General features: G+C 38.4%; 1 protein-coding gene across 2 annotated transcripts in view; it reads left to right on the top strand.

Moving 5' to 3' along the window:
- The window catches only part of TRRAP (transformation/transcription domain associated protein), a 74560-nt gene that overhangs the window by 17747 nt on the left and 38258 nt on the right, over positions 1-18555 (top strand). For both annotated transcript variants that reach the window (XM_031056485.1, XM_031056483.1), the window contains exons 22-42: positions 761-960; positions 2002-2219; positions 2340-2537; positions 2955-3215; positions 4180-4341; positions 4647-4743; positions 5193-5314; positions 6769-6939; positions 7709-7777; positions 11468-11587; positions 11907-12026; positions 12370-12534; positions 12936-13117; positions 13388-13586; positions 14017-14145; positions 14759-15025; positions 15555-15761; positions 16634-16792; positions 16881-17015; positions 17190-17300; positions 18136-18282. In XM_031056485.1, coding sequence (XP_030912345.1) covers positions 761-960; positions 2002-2219; positions 2340-2537; positions 2955-3215; positions 4180-4341; positions 4647-4743; positions 5193-5314; positions 6769-6939; positions 7709-7777; positions 11468-11587; positions 11907-12026; positions 12370-12534; positions 12936-13117; positions 13388-13586; positions 14017-14145; positions 14759-15025; positions 15555-15761; positions 16634-16792; positions 16881-17015; positions 17190-17300; positions 18136-18282 — 3439 coding nt within the window. The remainder of the gene's footprint in view (positions 1-760; positions 961-2001; positions 2220-2339; positions 2538-2954; positions 3216-4179; positions 4342-4646; positions 4744-5192; positions 5315-6768; positions 6940-7708; positions 7778-11467; positions 11588-11906; positions 12027-12369; positions 12535-12935; positions 13118-13387; positions 13587-14016; positions 14146-14758; positions 15026-15554; positions 15762-16633; positions 16793-16880; positions 17016-17189; positions 17301-18135; positions 18283-18555) is intronic.

Genomic DNA, 18555 nt, shown 5'->3' with positions numbered 1-18555 from the left:
TATTCTGGTGCTTAATTGTATTTTAGAGATTAATTTAGATTGTGACATTTTGTACGTACATCTAAACTTCTACTAAAGTGAAAGACAAAATTCAGTTTCATTTAGTGACTAAGCTATAGCATAGTCACATGCAGCCTCTGTTTATCTTGGTGTGGGAGCCTTTTATTAGAGCTTTTCTTACATGTTCTGCACTTTTAGTCACTGATATTTCACGAGTTTATTGCTTTTAGACAACTTTAACATCTTTGCCCAAGAAGTGTGGGCTGACTTTGACTCTTGCAATGTAGTAAGTGTAGCTAAAGAGCATAGTAGCTTTCACAGTTTGGGCTTGTTAGACTTGACATAAATATAGCTTTGCAATGAATAAGTTTTGTTGGGCAGTGCTTTGATAAATAATGTTTCAATCATTCAAGATTAAAATCAAATGTCATTTTAAAAAAAGGGAAAAATGTCAAAATATTGAAAATGACATTCTGTAATTGAGTTGCAGTGTGATGCCTGTATACCTATTATTGTATATACGTGGCTTCTTCTGAACCACTGGCTTTAAATGTTCCTGATGAAATTGAGCTATCCATCATGCTGGAGACCAGTGCCTGACAAAATTAATTCGTGCTGAGTGAACTGGTCTGGCTCTATCAAAATGAGGGGAAAACAGGAGGTGGAGAAGGAGCTGGATATGCAGAGCAAACTTTGAATGAAGTTTGAGCTGGGGAGTGCTGCAGTTTGGGGTTCTGTTGAACACAACCGTGTGTTCCAGCTTCACAGAGAAGTCCATCCCCAGCGTGATCATCTCTCACCGCTACAAGGCCCAGGACACGCCGGCGCGCAAGACCTTCGAGCAGGCCCTGACCGGGGCCTTCATGTCGGCCGTCATCAAGGACCTGCGGCCCAGCGCCCTGCCCTTCGTGGCCAGCCTCATCCGCCACTACACCATGGTGGCCGTGGCTCAGCAGTGCGGTGAGTGAGGGGACATGGCTCTGGTGTCCAGGAGAGCTGGGCACAGCTCAGTGCTTGTACACACAGTGCAGTGAGTGAGGGGACAGAGCTCTGGGAGTCCAGGGGAGCTGGGCACAGCTCAGTGGTTTTACTCAGAGTGTGGTGAGTGAGGGACACAGCTCTGGGTGTCCAGGGGAGCTGGGCACAGCTCAGGGCTGTTACACACACTGTGGTGAGTGTGGGGACATACATGGCTCTGGTACTTCAGGGGAGCTGGGCACTGCTCGCTGCTTGTACACACAGTGCAGTGAGTGAGGGGACAGAGCTCTGGGAGTCCAGGGGAGCTGGGCACAGCTCAGTGCTTTTTCACACTAAAATCACAATATTGCACTTGCTTCTGGGTAACTGCATTGGATTTTTGTTTGATGGTAGAATTATGTTTTATTTCTTTAGAGCAGTGGGCATTATTAAACAAATTTTAGAAAGCAATCAGTCACCTGATAATGCTCTGTAAATGCTACAGTATGAAATAACTGCAGCATGGAACAGCTTATACACTTCCAGAGCATTTGTGTAACTTAATACTCACAGTACTATTTGCAGATGGTCTTTAATTAGGTTGTTTCCAGTTGTGGTTTTGAAGGACCTTGAGGGGAACTAAGTAAATGTTGGAGCATTGCAGTGTCTTATATCCCAAGAAGAGAACTTTTTGTTTGGGCTGTATGACAAGTAATTTGATAAAAAGCATATTATGAGCATATCACTCTTCATTGTCACATTAATGCAACTGAGATTTTTATGACTCCTCAGTTTTAATTAATCTTCTTGCAGTGCATAGTCTAGTGCATAGAAGAAGATATTCAAGTAGATGTAATCTTTTTTTCTTCTAGGAGTGAAGGATGCCTTACAATCCATTTGTATGCAAATAGGCACAGGGCTTACTGGTTTTGCCATCAGCTAGTCCAAGGAGTAGTAAAATCTAATTAAAAGACTATTCATATTGAAATATCCATTGTTTTATCTTTATTTCCCCTCCCCCCCATTCCCTGTTACAAATTCCAGGTCCTTTCTTGCTGCAGTGCTATCAGGTTGGGAGCCAGCCTAGCACAGCCATGTTTCACAGTGAAGAAAATGGGTCCAAAGGCATGGATCCCTTGGTGCTTATTGATGCCATAGCCATCTGCATGGCATATGAGGAGAAAGAGCTCTGCAAAATAGGAGAGGTGGCCCTAGCAGTGATATTTGATGTTGCAAGCATCATCTTGGGTTCAAAGGAAAGGGTAAGATTTTTAAAAGCGTATTGAAATGATTGAGTTTCAGCCAGTGCAATTTTGCTTCTAAAATTTTGGAGGCTACCAGTAAGCTGAGAAAAGGAAACTGATCAATTTCTTTGTTTCCAGGCTTGTCAGCTTCCCTTGTTTTCATACATTGTGGAACGTTTATGTGCTTGCTGTTATGAGCAAGCTTGGTATGCTAAACTAGGAGGTGTTGTGTCCATTAAATTTCTTATGGAACGGCTGCCACTGATCTGGGTCCTCCAGAACCAGCAGACTTTCCTGAAGGCACTTCTCTTTGTTATGATGGACCTAACTGGAGAGGTATGTAATGAGTGAATTTCATCAAATAGTGTGGGGAAAATTTCTGGCCTTACATTCACACAGATTGAGCTCTTAGTAATCCTGATTTTGCTGAACTTCAGAATGCAGTTTACCTGCAAGAGTTAGTGAATTCTAGTCGTTTTAACTCAAACCAAGATCTGAAGTTAGGAATGAGGTCAGATTTTTCCACATAACTTTGCTGAAGTTTTTGAGGTTGCACTTGCTACTTTCAGAGTAGAAATGTAGAGGCCACATGTAGATCACAAAAGAACACAGATTCACTGTCACTTACCACAGAATCACTAAGCTTAGCTGGAAATCAGAATCACAGGATTCATCAAAATCAAATTCTAAGTTGATGAAATTTGTGATTTTTGTTCTGTATTTAGCTGATAAAAATGATCTCTGCTGCCTCAGGTTTCCAATGGAGCAGTTGCTATGGCAAAGACCACATTAGAGCAGCTCTTGATTAGATGTGCAACTCCTTTAAAAGATGAAGAAAAAACAGAAGAAATCCTTGCAGCACAGGAAAAGTCTTTCCATCATGTCACACATGACCTTGTTCGAGAAGTGACCTCTCCAAACTCCACTGTGAGAAAACAAGCCATGCATTCCTTGCAGGTGCTTGCACAGGTCACTGGCAAAAGTGTCACAGTCATCATGGAGCCACATAAAGAGGTAAGCAGAAATATTTACTGAACTGGAGCTTAAAGTTGTTTTCCAGTTTGGATTTGCAGAAATGCTTTCTTGGAGTGTTTTTGCACACTAATGAATTAAGTTCATAGTGCTTTGATGGCATATGTTTGTCATTTGCTGACTTTTGTTGTTCGAACTTACACAATGGCTGGAGCACTTCAGAGATTCATACAGGCTGTGCCTGACTCTTAGCCAGTATTTGTACTGTCTTCAGGTTGATTTACTTCCTTAAATTATGGGCTGCTCATCCTGCCACCAATCAGACATAGGCTAGGCCATATAGACACTACATTTTGACACTCAGTTTTGTTATTCACTAAATAAGTGGCATTATTGCTATGCCTTTCCCTATCCAAAAAGAGACTATAAAATTCAAAGCTGGTTGAAATAACTTTTGGCTAGATGCTCCTTAAAGCTGATATTGCTTGGTCTTTTGGAAGATAATTGGATGCACGTAAGTCTTAAGGGCCATGACAACATTCCAGATTATGCTGAGAAACTCCTTAATTGATATCTTACTTTGCTGAAGCTGTTTAATGAGGAAAGTGAGAAGTTGATGTAATGGAAAAAAGTTACACTAACTTTTTTGGTCTTCTGATGTTTTAGGAGCTTAAAATATTCTTGTTGCTTGACTGTTTGAAATGCTTCAGTCTATGAATTTCTTTGTTGTTCATGATGTTGTGTGAAGTTATTAAATATCATAGATCTGTTCACAGAGAATATGTATTAATTACAGCTACTCCACTGTTTTGTGAACTGACTGTGAATCAAAGTAATTCAGAGAATTACTTTTTCTCTAGCTTAATTTCTTCTCCAGAGACATCTGGAGCCACAATAGAAGATGGATAGAAACCTAGAGCCATGACTAATGGTGTCTTCTCAGTGGCTGGGTCTGTGGGGTCATTTCAATAGCTGCTAATTCAGTAATCTAAATTCCATCATGTAGGTACTCCAGGACATGGTTCCTCCTAAAAAGCATTTGCTGCGGCACCAACCTGCAAACGCCCAGATTGGCCTGATGGAGGGAAATACATTTTGCACAACCCTGCAGCCCAGATTGTTTACAATGGATCTGAATGTTGTGGAACACAAGGTTTTCTACACAGAGGTACTTTGTTTTTATGTTCTCATCTTTGAATGTAGATGCTTCTGTATGATGACATGAGTACTTTCATTGTAAAAAATACATATTTTAATTGGTACATTTTAAACTTTAAAATGCAAGAATTTCCTTTTGAAACATCAAGTGAAGTCTGCTTTGCCTGCAGCAGTCAATGCAGATGATCCTCTGGTTTTGAGTCAAGAGAAAAACAAAGTGCTGTAGATGAAAAGCTGTCTGTAAAGGTGGGGGTGAGATAGTGCTGTTTCAAATGTGAGTAGCAATATTAAAATGACTGTTTATTTTTTTCCTAGTTACTGAATTTGTGTGAGGCTGAAGATGCTGCCCTAATGAAACTACCTTGCTACAAAAGTCTTCCATCGCTTGTACCTCTTCGAATTGCAGCCTTAAGTAAGTAAAACCTCCTAAACAAGGCTTGATGCAGTTAAGTGTCCTTGTGAGCAATGGGCAGTCTGCTTCCTGAGATCAGCAGAAAACCTGAGCACTGGAAGACTGATGACTGCTCTCCTGAGGTTACAGTTTAATGGAGAGAATAATGGGAAAGTATGGCTGCCTTCTTAATGACTAGAATTCAGTTTTCTGAAAGGAACCCAAAATATTTTAAGATTAATTATGTTATAAAGCATTAGGAAAACCATAGAATGTTAATAGAATTCTCATTCTTTTACTATTTTATGATGCCTGTTGATTTTGGCAATGCATACAGTACTTTAGCTGTCTGCAATTTGAGATGACATAAAAAGAAACTATAAGAGAAGCGGTGTAGAATTAGGGTTTATTTTCTCCTCTCCTTTGAAATTGAGTTAACAAAGAGAACAAATTTACTTTGATATTTGCAGATGCTCTAGCTGCCTGCAATTACTTGCCTCAGTCAAGAGAGAAAATCATTGCTGCACTTTTCAAGGCACTGAATTCAACAAATAATGAGCTGCAGGAGGCAGGAGAAGCATGCATGAGAAAGGTGATTGTATTAAAACAACATTCCTTTTGAGGTCATTGTTCTCTCTGCTTTACTTTCTTGGTACAAGACTTCTTGGGAAAGTTCTCTACAGGAAATATTGTTGCTCTTTTCAATTTTTGTTAGTGATGCTGATAAAAGTTCGTGTCAGATATGTTTGTTTGGGATTTGAACTTTGCCATAAAGAATTATCCAGGTTGCAGTTAAGAATTATAAGGATCAGATCACATCTCATAAACAGGTTTATCATATCTCTTGGATAAGGATCATGGTAAATCTTTCAGTCTTTCTGTGCAGTCTTTCCCACTTTCTGTTGGTCTGGTCTTTGTAAGTGAGTCTTCTAAATAGCTTCAGTCCTTTTCAGCTGTTTGGCAAATGTGCAGGCTTGGCTTTGTTGTAAAAATTGTATGTTTTGTCTGTGTTCCCAAAAGAAGTGGTGGAGATCCCATAGTTGGTTTTGGACAGCAGAGTTAGACCTGCATCACAGTGTGATGGTTAGCTAAGGAACAGGACCCTGGCTGTCCTGTTTGAGGTCAGAATTAGTGTCCTTGCCTTACACTGCCCTGTCGGACCTGTGGATGCTACATTATCATCTATAAAGGCTGGAAGAACAGGGAAAGGATATTCTTTCATCATGATTTGTTGTTCAGTAGCTGTGCCTAATTCTGATTCAGCAAGATTTTAATGCCATTGTTTTAAATGAAAAGAAAAAAGCTAGTGAAATTAATTACAACCTCTTTGTAAAGCTGTGTAGATAGGCTGACATGGAACAGAGAAGGCAACTCCAGTAATACTGGTGGTTTGCATTTGTTTGTGCCATTGACTGGCCAGAGGTTGTGTGACTTTTCATGTCACTGTGGTCATGAGAGGGAATGTACTTATCATTTATGGCTTGTTAACAGCACAGCTGGGTTGTGAGGTAGCAAATAAGGGTTGTTCTGACCTATACATCAGATTTGTCTGATTGCTTTTTTCCTGGGATAGATTCATGCCCACAGGATATTTGGTTATGACAGGGAATATTCTCTCTGGCTGCTTGCAGCCAGGCTCTTTTGACCTTTTCTGTTGCTCAGGATGCATGCAGATTGTAATACAGAAATTTGCTCTATTGCCTTCAGCCAGATGCACAGGCAGTTCTTAATATAGTGTCTAAGTAATTTGTTCATAGCTGTGTATTTAATTTATAGCTGTAACAGTTTTTCAGTCTGTCTGTAATTATGATCTCCTACTTGATTATTTTATGGAATGTCCTGCTGTGTGTCAGAAATACCTGAGTGCTTCCCAAATCCATCTTGTCACTGGGTCAATTTCCAGCACTAGATGTTGCTTGAACTATTGTATTGAAGGAACAAAATAAAAGAAGAAAAATCAAGTCAGCTGAATCTATTTTAAGAAAAATGCTTGCACAAAAGTCACGTCCCTCTCCACCTGTATCTTAATTGTGCACTCCCTTGCAGTTCTTGGAAGGAGCTACCATAGAAGTTGATCAAATCCATACCCACATGAGGCCTTTGCTGATGATGCTGGGGGACTATCGGAGTCTGACCCTCAACGTTGTGAATCGTCTGACCTCAGTCACTAGACTTTTCCCAAACTCTTTCAATGATAAATTCTGTGATCAGATGATGGTAAGCCCATCCATATTTTTATTTTAGCTCTTCCAGAAGAAATTTTCTTCTAGCTACTATTCTTATTGGTGAAAAATCACAGAAGTTCAGCAGCGACTCAATGTATATGTTGGAAGTAAAAGATTTTTGTTTCACAATTAATAAAAAGCCCTAATTTCTTTAAACATTTTGAGTAAATTTCTGAAGGGCTTCTAAACCAAAAAAATTATTTTTTATTTTATTTATTTATTATTTTTATTTTGTTTATTTTATTTTTTAGTGAAGACATAACTAGTTAGACTGAGGTTTCTTTGGACAAATTTTTCTTTAAGCAAGGTGCCACTTGCACCTTTAACAATTTTACTTCTCAATGCACTTAATCTGTTTTGGTGCTTTCTTGATTCATAAAATTTTGGGAGGTATTGCTCTGTTTATTTGCAATGTTTAAACTGAATATGTGTATTCTTTATCCCCTTTGCATGAATATTTAAATATTTAAATGCATACACATCAAGCAAGTCATCAAAGAAATGTAAGACTATCAGATTTAAGTTTTTTATGTGTATATATATATATATGTACATATGTACTTATAATCCCTGCTTTCATGAATATGGAGAGCACTTCTAGCAACAGCAAACTTTTCAACTTGAGGGAATGAAAATAACTGATAATTCTTCCCTTTGTTTCCTTCAAAGAATTATTTCTGCCTCTATATTGTCTCTTGTAGCATATGCTAAAATGGAACAGTCTAATTAGAAGAATAATGCTAATTATCCTTTCTTTGTAGCAACACCTGCGTAAATGGATGGAAGTTGTAGTTATTACACACAAAGGTGGACAGCGGAGTGATGGAAATGTAAGTTAATGAATGCTTTTGTGTGAGAAGAGAAGAAATAAATAGTATTAATGTTTTGGAATTCAAGAACTCATTCAGTTGTAAATGCTGCCATAACTGATTACACACTGATGCTTTGTTACAAGCTAACAGACTTGTTGGATTGAATGTAGAATATTGAATATCTGTTAGAAGTTTCAGGAAGAGCAGCTTCTTATCTGCTGAAAATGGTTACTTTAGAGACTGTTCTAGGTTAGTGTGGGAGCAGCTCAAGCATTTGTATTTCTTTTCCCCCTCAGGATTTTCTGCTTAGAAATCTGTTCATTGGAATGGCTGATGAGCTCAGCAGCATAATCCCCCATTTTTCATTAATATGTTTGATGTTCATAATATTGCCTTTTGAAAATTATACGTAATGATAACATAATCCCAGTTAATTTAAAATTTAATTTACTTAAACCAAGTTCAATATTTACTAGTTGGGATCACATTAAAATCACTCTCCCAGTGAAACTAATGACCTCAGTGTAGAAGCATGGGAAGCTGATCACTTCCCTTATAAATGGAAAACTGTGCAGTGTAATGTCAATACTGTGTGCTCTTAGCAATACTGATGGGAATTCCTGCTTCACTGCAGTTTCCTGTACATTACCAGAGGTCCCACAATTCTATTAATATTTTACTAAATGCTTTTATTAAGTGTTGAGATTTATGATTGCACCTAAGAAAAAAGGGAGGGAATTCTATTAATGTCTTTGTTTCTCAAATTAGAATGAAATTACATTGGCTTTTTATTTCCCTCAAAACATGGAAATGGCTTAATGGCTTTTCATTTCTCTTTCCTGTCTTTGCAAAGAGCTTTTAATCTGAATTTGGTCATTGCTTTATATTAGACCTAGGTGTTCTCTAATGAAGTATAATAAGATTGGTTTCCTATATTTTAACTGAAACACTGTGCATTCTTCAGTTAACCTCATTTTATTCATGCCAGAGTAGTTCTAAGGCCTTCATATACTTTTGGGATTCACTTTTCCTCAAATGTGATGATTACAGATATCTTGCAGATCTTTTTGTAGCAATAATCTTTTAAACCACAATGTGGCACCTCCAGAACAGTTTTTATTTGTCACTAAGTCATGTTTAGTTGGGAATTTCCCTGATTTTAATGGTTTTTGTTGATGTTTTCTGTGCAGTTATGTATTTAGATAGATAAGTTGAGTGGGGAGTGCACACCAGACACTTGAGAAAGAATCTGGAGGGACAAGACAAGTCTGGAAACATTTCAAGTAGAATTGTGTCAGTGCAAAGCTGATTGTATATTACTTTTCTGCTTCCTAGTTGTCACTCCAAAGTTTCCTTAACAATAAAAACTCTAAGAAACTGCAGGAGCAACATCTTTGTCTTTGTACAGTTGCTGTGGCAGGCTGTGTTCATGTGTCTGCATGTACATTGTGCTGTTGAAAAACAGGGGTGGTGAAACTGGTGGTCAGTTATTGGCAGCTGGCATTTCACTTCTCTCCTTTCTTCATGATCCTAGTGAGATTCCAGCATCTGAGACACTCATTAAAAGCAGTGTTGGGGAGTAGGCTGGATCACTCAGACTGTGTGGTTGAGTAGAGGTGCTAAATGCTCAGTGGAGAACAGAACTGACCAGGAGAGCCTGATGTGCCCTCCCTGTGCTGTTCCATGCATTCCATCCTTTTCCAGCAGTATGGGATGAAGGTGCCCTTGGATGATGGTGTCAGGCAGTTCTCCAGCATTGTGCAGATAAAGGCTGGTCAGCAAAGCCTCTTACAGAATAGTTAAAGTCTGTGGAGTGAGTTTTCAAATGAAAATGGTAACTACAGGCAAACTGAAAAATTAGTTAGAAATGCTGCATAGTGATGGCTGCTGTAAAGATCCACACTGATGCCAGAATAACTAAGCCTTGCTCACCTAAATAATTTATGGCAGTCCTGCTGTGATCCTGAGCTGTGATCTGGCTGTTTAGAGAAATGAACAAATTAAAATGTAATATATTAAGTAGTGATTAAAATCTAATGCATTGGTCCAGGGAATAAAATATTTGATTTAAATCTTTCTTCCTCTCTTCCCTTCCTTTCCAAGGAAAGGCATGGGATTTCAGGTCATGTCTGGTAATTGAAAGAATAAGTTTTGAGTAGATGGTTGCTTCCAACTGTCCCTCTTGTGAGAGGGTGGAAATTTCCATGGTGGAAATTCTGCATCACAGCCTAGGAGGAGTTGAGAGGACATTGTAGCTTGGTAGCTCGAGTACTGAAAGTGATTTTGTAATAGATGGTGGCCAAATTTGTCTTCAAAGAGGCTAAAATATTTCCCCTGACTTAATCATCTTTATTATCTTTTTATTCAGTTTAAATATTTGAGAAGCTATGTCTGATCAATGTAAAAGTAGAAAAAAGGATGGATTTCATCCTAGTTCTTTGGAGGGCAATTTGGAGCATGTGAGATGCTCATTGTCTCTGTTCCTTCCGTTTGAGATGAGGAAGTAACTGAGCTGAAGTTAGACTGCAGCCTGAAGAATGGCATGTGCTGATTTGTACATTTATTTGATATTTTTATGGGCTTTTTCCTTTCATGCTGTGACTTCTGCTTTTGTTCAGCCTGCCACGGAAGGGGTAGAGGTGAGAAACTCAGTGCAGGCACCAGAAACTTTTTTTGTTGTTGTTTTGTTTGGTTTTATTTTTTCTTTTAACTTGTGGTTTGTTAGTTTTATCATTGTGTTTTGGGCACAGTGCATTGTGCCTTTGAGTGCAGTGCTGTGAATTGTCTTCTCTTTGTCTGTGCAGAGCTGTTTTGATCACGTTGCAGTTAAGGATGTTGAACATGTTTGTACCAGAAAGAGCAGGATTTTTAGTTTCTGTGAAGGCATAAGTGGTTTCAAAGGGTTTTTATGTATTCTCAGCCCTGCACTTCAGTCCATGAGAGGGGTCTTGTGGGGTCTGTCTGGGTAGATCAGGTTAAAGGAGTAGAGCCTAATGCTTTGTATTTTAATTCAGTTGAGAAAAGGTAACGCACTTGATAAAATCATCTTGGATGCTGGAACTTGGTTTTTGAGAGATGGTGAGGGTGGTTTCATTGTTTTGTTTTTTCCTTTCCCTTTTTTTACTGAAGGAAATTACACTCTAAGTAGCTGAAATCCAGTCTCTATTTAAATCACATAATGAAAAAAATGCAAAATGATTTTGGACTTCTGGAGAATTTAATATCTAGTGAGAGAACAGAGCTGACTTTACAGTAACCAGCTGTTTGTGAGATTGGCTGAACAGTGCTGTGAGAAAGCTGAATCTCTCTTTATGTGTAATCTGGGGTATGGGGTGTATAGCAGAAATGGTTTAGGGGGAAGGCCTGCCTGTTTGATTCTTGACCCACTTGGTGTAGAGCAGTGAGCACTCTGTAACTTCCCCATCAGCAGTATCATTACAGTATTTAGCTCTTACCTGTAAAACACCACTCTACTGGCAAGGAAAATAAAATTTAAACCATGATATTACCAGAGAGGGTAAGGCAGACTTCCACAGGTGCAATTTTTTCATGCATTATGGTAAGTAGATGCTGTGTATATGTTAACCTTCTGCATTTGGCCACTGGCTATGCTAACACAGAGGGGAAAAAAGAAGTAAGATGTGTGAGACTGTTTTTATACACTATAGCAAGTAATATTTATTTAATTGTGTTTCTTTTTACGTGTAGGAAATGAAGATTTGTTCAGCAATTATAAATTTATTCCATCTGATCCCAGCTGCCCCACAGACTCTGGTTAAACCTCTTCTGGAAGTTGTTATGAAAACAGAACGAGCAATGTTAATCGAGGTAAAAGTGGGAGCTAACACTGCTGAAATTTTTGCTTTATAGTCTTTAACATTAGTGTATGATAATTATAATATTTTAAATATAGTGTGAGAACATTTGATGCTAAAATATGCTCCTCAAGCCTTTAGGAGGTATTAACATTTGTCTTACACCCTTAGAAGTGAAGTTTTGAAAGTATCAATAAATTCTCATCATGCAAGTTCTGAACATTTTGTATCTGTATAAATGCCAAGTCAACTGTATTTTTCTGAGTGGTAGTAAATTAGTGGGAAATACTCTATACTCTGCATTTTTAATTTAAGGTTTTTGAATTTTTCAGGCTGGCAGTCCATTCAGGGAACCACTGATAAAGTTTTTGACACGTCATCCATCCCAGACTGTGGAGCTGTTCATGATGGAAGCCACTTTAAATGATCCACAGTGGAGCAGAATGTTTATGGTAAGCTGTGTGGGGAGACAAGCTGGAAAAACCCCTCAACTTGACAAATCTGATGAACATCTTTTACATGTTTTTTGCTTGTATGACCTTGTAGTCCTTAACCATGGTCTCACTCTTGACTGCAAGGTTCATGTTTCTGGTTTTGTATTTGTTTGTCCTGAAGTGTTGATTTTATACCTTTCCAGATCATGTAAGGCTATTACTGAAGTGTAGATGTTATTTTTATGTCCGTGAAATACAACCTCTGCAACTTTAGTGTGGCATATAAAAGCTACAGGATGATATAGTCGCCTGATATTTTGGCTTTTAAAGGTTATTAAAATCATTTCTTCCCCTTTTGCAGAGTTTCTTGAAACATAAAGATGCCAAACCTCTGCGGGATGTACTGGCAGCTAATCCCAACCGATTTATCACCCTGCTGCTGCCCGTGGGCGCCCAGGCAGCCGTGAGACCTGGCTCCCCCAGCACCACCACCATGCGGCTCGACCTGCAGTTCCAGGCTATCAAGGTGCTCATTTATCTTGTTTGTCTCTGCACTGGATAGCTGAAACCTCTTCAGCTACAAGCCTCTTACATCCAGCCTTTCAGTGAGTGTGTGTGTGTATTACAGCTCATAGAAAAACACTTGTAAAAATGTGGAGTGTTTGTAGCCAGAGCTGCTTTGAGAAGGGAAAAGAGATTCAAATTATCTCTGCTTTTTTTGTCAAGTAGGATACAAGAGGACAGCATGACAACAAAACATAAATTTATTTTTCTAAATCTAAACTATTTTGTATTTCACTCTTTTGTTTTGCTGTTGAATATTTTAGCACCCTTAATTGACCTTAAGCAAGTGCTCGTATATCATTGTTTCTCCTGACAGATCTCTTGTGTGTTGACTGTGCATTTGTCTTGTTTTGCTTTGGACAGATCATAAGTATTATTGTTAAGAATGATGAATGTTGGTTAGCAAATCAACACTCCTTGGTGAATCAGCTGAAACGTGTATGGGTGAGTGAAGCTTTTCAGGAGAGACATAGGAAGGAGAATATGGCTGCAACAAACTGGAAAGAGCCCAAGCTGTTGGCCTATTGCTTACTGAATTACTGCAAGTACGTAAAAATCTTTAGTTCCTAGACCCTGCGTGCATTTTTTAAATTTTAATTTTGAAAATACTGTAAAGGTATATAAGCCTACTAAAGATGGTTTGCAGTTATTGAAGAGAAAGTGTAATATATCTCCTAATACTGCTATTAGCTTTAAAACCATGCCTGTGGTACTGGCTACTCTTGCTTCTCTGCTCCTTTAAAAGATTAATTTCATCAGCATAGTAGTTTGTGTATTTTTTTCACAGAAGCTTTGTATTTTATGTGTTTTCACAGAAGGAATTATGGTGAAATAGAGTTACTCTTCCAGTTGCTTCGAGCTTTTACTGGCCGATTTCTCTGCAATATGACTTTCTTAAAGGAATACATGGAAGAAGAGATCCCCAAAAACTACAGCATCCCCCAAAAACGGGCTTTGTTCTTCCGGTTTGTAGACTTGAATGACCCAAACTTTGGAGATGAGCTCAAAGCCAAGGTAACTAAAGCAATTAAATCAAAGAAGCCTGGTATTTAGGTTTAATTTTCTTCTTGGGAACTAGGGCAACAAAACTCCCTTACTTAAATGTCAACGAGTTTGATAATTGGCAGAGTCATTTAGGTGAAAATATCATACCTGAAGAAGAGCGATAATAAACAGAGACAGCAATTCATCTTGTGCTCAATGCTGACTGCTTTAGTTTACACTTTCTAAGAATCTATGTCCTTGGAAGGAAGAAAGAGGGGGAAAAAAATGTGTGTGTCTTTTTTCTTGGGGTTTTATGTATAACTATACTGTCTCTGTTACTCCTTTTGTAACTCGGTGAGTGTGTCCAACAGGCAGATTTACATGTGGGAGTACTTGAATGTTGGCTGCCATTAAAAGAATATAATAGTACAGTAAAACTTGCTTTGTTTATGTTCTGTAGGTGCTGCAACATATCCTGAATCCTGCTTTCTTGTACAGTTTTGAAAAAGGAGAAGGTGAACAGCTGTTAGGCCCCCCAAACCCAGAAGGAGATAATCCAGAAAGCATCACTAGCGTTTTTATAACAAAGGTAACAGTCTTTGTTTACACTGAAGTGTTTGGAAATTAACACAAAAGTCAAATGAGAGGAACAACTTTTTCATCCTGCTTTGAATTTGTTGTTCTGTTCTGAATATTATGGTCTGTTATGTTGAATTCCTTCATAATGTTGAATGTGAGATCCATTAGTCATCAGTAGGATGGGACTACAATTTTCACTTTATGCTGTTTTCAGATTTGGAATGTGCCTTTATAAATGAACCTTACTTGGCTATAATCCCACTGTTTTTATAAGGAAAGCTTTCCATGACCCAACATCAGTGTCTTTCTAATTCACTGCTATTCCATGGAACCAGTCAGAGGTTATAAAGCAAATGTTGTTGAAGATGAGGGTTGGGGTTTTTTGTTTATTTTTTAATAGGTTAGCAGTTTGGAAGTTCCCAGATGTGCTCATAATTTAAAGATTCACACTTCAGGAGGTTGTTTTGTGGGTACTAAACTGAGTCAAGAAAGCAATTATAATTAGTTCTTAGTCTTCTTAAAAACCACTCAAAAAGCAAAAATTTGGTACTTTGCCTTTATAGTAATAAAAGTTGGGTTTTTGTCAGCTTCATTTTCTCTTCTTTGATCATGCCTGGAACTAGGTACTTGATCCAGAAAAGCAGGCTGATATGCTGGATTCTCTGAGGATCTACCTGCTGCAGTTTGCCACGCTGCTGGTGGAGCATGCCCCCCATCACATCCACGACAACAACAAGAACAGGAACAGCAAACTGCGGCGCCTGATGACCTTTGCCTGGCCCTGCCTCCTGTCCAAGGCCTGCGTGGACCCAGCCTGCAAGTACAGTGGCCACTTGCTCTTGGCACACATCATTGCCAAGTTTGCCATTCACAAGAAGATTGTTCTGCAGGTATTGACCACGGGCTTGTGTTAAGTTCATGGAGTGCTTTCTTTTATTGTAAGATTCAGAGTAAGCTGCACGGTGTTTTTGAATGCTGAGTATAATTCAAACACCATAAACAAATGCAGAAGAAGCAGGCCAAATGTTTTATACTGATTTGCTTGGAAATAGAGAGAAAGAAGCAGGAAGGGTAAGGTAAGACAAGTAGATGTTTTGGTTGAATTAGCAAAATTGGGAATGTTTCTTCATTTAAGAGACAGACACTTCAGTTGAGACACAATGTGGGGACCAAGGGAAAACTTCAAATTGGACAGTGGAGAGGGAGGAAGAAAAGGGAATGTAAAGGAAACAGCGAAACAGAAGTATATGCTCTATCCTTCTGCTGCTGATGTATCATGGTATTTCTAACAAATTATGGGCCTTTAGAGAAAAAATTCATTTTTTAGAAAACATGTGTTGTAGTTTCCCTTTCTTTATAAATGCTTTGTTTTTGTAAATGCATACAGTATTGATGCTGATGAGAAGCTTTGCTGTTCAGGTTTTCCACAGCCTTCTCAAAGCTCATGCAATGGAAGCCCGGGCTATTGTCAGGCAGGCCATGGCTATCCTGACTCCAGCTGTGCCTGCTCGAATGGAGGATGGACACCAGATGCTCACTCACTGGACACGAAAAATCATTGTGGAGGAGGGCCATACAGTGCCCCAACTAGTACATATTTTGCACCTGATAGTGCAACATTTCAAGGTACTTGTACTGTTACTCTGGTACTCACTGTATCTCCTGTATCAAGGAAGTAAACAGTTTGATTAGAAAAACAGCATAATCTGATTTATATGGTTTAGTTTCAAAATGCATCATTTTTCTGTAAAGATACTTATCTATAACTGGATACAACTGTTTAATAGCGAGTAATTTATTAAGCTCTGTCATGATTGAAGTTAGAACTCCAAATGTCAGGTTAGAGTTTTCAAGATGAATTCATTGCATATGCATTAGCAGTGTTCTTTAACAGGTCTGTGAAGATTCTCTAAGAGTTCCTTAAACAAAGTGCACAACCATATTCTTTGCCATCCTCCAGTAATCCTTTTTTTGTATGACTTTATATATTCTGTGGGAATAACTAGATCACTTTTATCTGTAGCCAGGATATGTTGGGAAACATTAAACAAATGGGGGAACGGTGCAGAATGTCAACATAGGAACATTTTTGAAAACACATATTAAAATGGAATTCAAAGGGACAGGTAATACATATTCAGGAATGATGCCTCAAAAATTTTTGAAAGAATATCTGAGTGTGCTCAAATGTGAGTTGAAGCTCTTTAAAAGGCTTGGAAAAAAATTGGTATGATTGGTCCTTGAGAAGAACCATAAGCCTTAAAAAGAACATGTTCATTTGAATGCATGAAATCCGTAGTCACTACTGAAAGTTGTAGCCAAAATACTATTTTCAATGCACCAGTTAATTTTCCATATTGCAAAATTTGAAGTGGTACAGGTTTAGCAAACTTTGGAATTGATGACTGTTTTACAATTTTGCTTCATTTCAACTTTGTAGGTTTTGCGTAGAATGTTACTGGTTAATGACTAACTTTTCTGTGAAACCATTTTTTCAGGTTTATTATCCTGTGAGACATCACTTGGTTCAGCATATGGTTAGTGCCATGCAGAGACTGGGCTTCACTCCCAGTGTTACAATAGAGCAAAGAAAATTAGCTGTGGATCTTGCTGAAGTTGTTATTAAATGGGAATTGCAAAGAATCAAAGACCAGCAGGTAGGAAATAAAAAAAAATGGGTAAAGATTGAACTGTTCCACAGTTTAATGAATTTTTTTTTTAACACGCACATTGCTGATATTTCAGCCAGATTCAGATATGGACTCAAGTGCAAGTGGAGAAGGAGCAATTTCTGCCTCATCTGCTGTTAAAAGAGGATTGTCTGTGGATTCTGGCCAAGAAGTAAAACGATTCAGGACAGCTACAGGAGCAATAAGTGCTGTAAGAGAAAATCAGGATTTGTTCAGAGACTCTAAGTAGTGTAATTGTTTTTTCCACATGACTTGAAACTCCCTAATTTGAACTAGTTTTAGCTTTAGCAAGTATTTTAAATCTGTTCTGGTTGTTTTTCTCCTTCAGTCTGGCTGATGGCTTTTGTGTTTTGTGTACATGCAGGTGTTTGGACGGAGCCAGTCCTTGCCAGGAGCTGATGCGCTCCTTGCCAAGCCCATTGACAAGCAGCACACAGACACTGTTGTGAATTTCCTGATTAGAATTGCTTGCCAGGTACTGTGGTTATTCTGATATGCAGATACTAGTGTGGAGTAGCAGCCAAACACATAAACCCCTCTTTTCACACAGGTCCTTTTAGACTTGGATTATTCTAATGTTTCTGTGCTTTTTCATGATTAATTTACATATTTGGGTGATGCTGCAGTGTATGCTTGTTCTATTGCCTAGGTTAAATGTTAAGAATACTTTATCCCAAAATATTTTGAGAGTTTTATAAGGAATGGCTGTATCTAGGTGTAATGATTGTAGTTTTATTTTCCAAATCCTATACATGGAATTACTTTCCTGCAGCATGTAGAGCTAAAGTTTTTCACCAAATTTGGAGGGAATTCTATAGAATGGGAAAAATTATCTGGGTGTACCTCCAGGCTAACAAATTTTATGGCTTCTGCTCCTGCAGCAGACTCAGCTGGTAAGTAGGATGGGATTTTATATCCCACAGTTCATTGCACAAAATAGATATGCTCTTAAGTATAAAGATGAATTGAGTAAAGAACTGCACATGTTTATAGATACCTTGCAAACAGTAAAGATTAACCATCTTGAGTATGTTCAGAGTTGTAGTAATAAAGGATGGCATGAAACTTTTGTTTAAATACACCTTTGATGGGTGATTTGGGTTAATTAGCAAGCAATTTAGACACCAGTTCTGGTGTTTACTATTAGTTGTCAGCTTTTTATGCATTAAATGCTGTGTGACTGTACTGATAAAACTACTTAAGCTCATCCATTTCAGAAATAAGAAATTACATGCTTGCATGGAATGAATAATAAATTAATGACTTGGTTCCAAAAGGGTGTCATTTTGTTAACTCTGATTAATTGCTAGGTAAATGACAACTCCAACACTGCTGGATCCCCTGGGGAGTTGCTGTCGCGACGCTGTGTCAACCTTCTGAAAACAGCTTTGAGGCCAGACATGTGGCCCAAGTCAGAATTGAAGTTGCAGTGGTTTGATAAGCTGCTCATGACTGTGGTAGGTAACATTCTATCTAGTCCTGTAGGTCTTTAGGTTTCCCTGGCAAGTGGGATGATTGAGTACCCGTCATATCTGGATAGAGATTATTACAGTACTAATCTTTTCTTTGTAGTGAAATAAATAAGTTGTTAAGTGTGTGAATTGCAGCAGTGGTTATAGTTTGTAGAGCTGCAGTATTGACTGGTTGGTGTGGTTTATTTATTTTTGGGAGTTTTTTCTTAGTAGGTTTTAACAGATTTGATCTGAGTTTAGTAATCTCTGTAATTCCTG

The sequence above is a fragment of the Geospiza fortis genome, unplaced genomic scaffold (assembly GCF_000277835.1).
Source record: "Geospiza fortis unplaced genomic scaffold, GeoFor_1.0 scaffold237, whole genome shotgun sequence".
NCBI classification, from domain to species: domain Eukaryota; kingdom Metazoa; phylum Chordata; class Aves; order Passeriformes; family Thraupidae; genus Geospiza; species Geospiza fortis.
Note: the sequence above shows the minus strand (reverse complement) of the source record. Positions and strands in the feature narration are given on the sequence as shown.